Consider the following 1,475-nt stretch of genomic DNA (forward strand, 5'->3'; position numbering starts at 1 on the left):
TTTTTTTTGGTTTTGTTTTTTTAAGTTATACTCTGAATGGCCAGATCATCCTTTTCCAGCCACTAGGACTGTTGGAAAAGATATCTAACATCACCAGGACTGAATTACAACACACAAAAAAAAACTCAAACTCATTGCTGTGGAGTCAGATCCAACTCATAGAGACCCCTCCTTGGGTTTCCAAGGTGGTATCACTACAGAAGTAGCTTGCCCAGTCTTCCTTCCAAGGAGTGGCTGGTAGGTTTGAATCGCCAGCCTCTGGTTAGCAGTCAAATGCCTTAGGCACTATGCCACCAGAGCTCCCGAATTCTAATAATAAGGTAAAAATAAGTGTGTTTACAAAGGACCCCTTTGTTTGTCACAGTCATATAATCAAAGTTCCTATAAGTAGATTTACTGACCATCAAACTTGCTACTTTCCTTCATTAAGTTGTTAAAGTTATGCTCATGTTGTAATCGAACTTTCCTTCTCTCAGAAGCCATGTTATGCTCCACATGATCTTGTTCAGTCAAAAGTGTGACTGGTTTTAATTGAACCTAGAGAAAGAAAAACATTTATCTTTTATTCCTTTGTTAAATTATAAAATCACAATATGAATTTTGTAAAAATAAAATGAATTGTGTCACATTTTTCCTAACTCAAAGTAGAGCATTTGTAAGTATTTTCAAACACATTATTTTGACTAAAATGTTTGTCTTAAAATATTTTTTAAGCTAACAAAATCAATATGGGTTTAATTAATGAAAACACTGTGTAACTATGTTATTTTTTCAAATAATAAGATATATCCTTTTAAAAAAATTCCAAATATCAAATTTTCCTGATTTTTAAAATTTCCAACTGTGATAGTTAAGGTTGTGTGTCAGCTTGCCTGGACCATGATTCTGAGTAGCTTAAGCAGCTGTGATGTGGTTGTTCTCATGATGAGATTTGACGTAAGGTAGTCATCTCTATGGTGGGATACACTGTGAGCAGCCAATCAGTTGAAAGGTCGTTTCCTCAGGGGTGTGACCTGCTATATATATATATATATATATATATACACACACACACACACACACACACACATATACATATAGGCACACACACACACACACATACATATAGGCACACACACATCCTGGAAAAATTCTGACTTTCTGCTGGATCTGGATCCTGCATCTAGCTTATCGGTGGGTTTTTTGACCTGAATCAGTGGCCTGCCATATTGCCTGCCAATCTTAGAATTGTTGCCTTTGGCAGCCTGTGATCCAGCAATCTGCCATTTTACCTGCTGATCTTGGGTTGGTCATCTGCTGAAGTCAGCAGCCTTCTATACTGGCTGCCTGTCTTGGGCTGCTCAGCCCCTGCAGCTGCATGAGTCAGCAAAAGCCTCCAGCTTCATGTTTGACCCACAAACTTGGGACTTGCAAACCTCTACAACTGTGTGAGCCATTTCCTTGATATAAATTTCTCTCTCTCTCTCTCTCTCTCT

General features: G+C 38.0%; 1 protein-coding gene across 1 annotated transcript in view; it reads right to left on the reverse strand.

Moving 5' to 3' along the window:
• The window catches only part of ACOT12 (acyl-CoA thioesterase 12), a 77,420-nt gene that overhangs the window by 54,782 nt on the left and 21,163 nt on the right, over nt 1–1,475 (reverse strand). Inside the window, exon 5 of the mRNA XM_042781331.1 lies at nt 402–537. Coding sequence (XP_042637265.1) covers nt 402–537 — 136 coding nt within the window. The remainder of the gene's footprint in view (nt 1–401; nt 538–1,475) is intronic.

The sequence above is a fragment of the Orycteropus afer genome, unplaced genomic scaffold (genome assembly GCF_000298275.1).
Source record: "Orycteropus afer afer isolate SDZICR_OR568_19922 unplaced genomic scaffold, OryAfe1.0 scaffold00107, whole genome shotgun sequence".
NCBI classification, from domain to species: Eukaryota; Metazoa; Chordata; class Mammalia; order Tubulidentata; family Orycteropodidae; genus Orycteropus; species Orycteropus afer.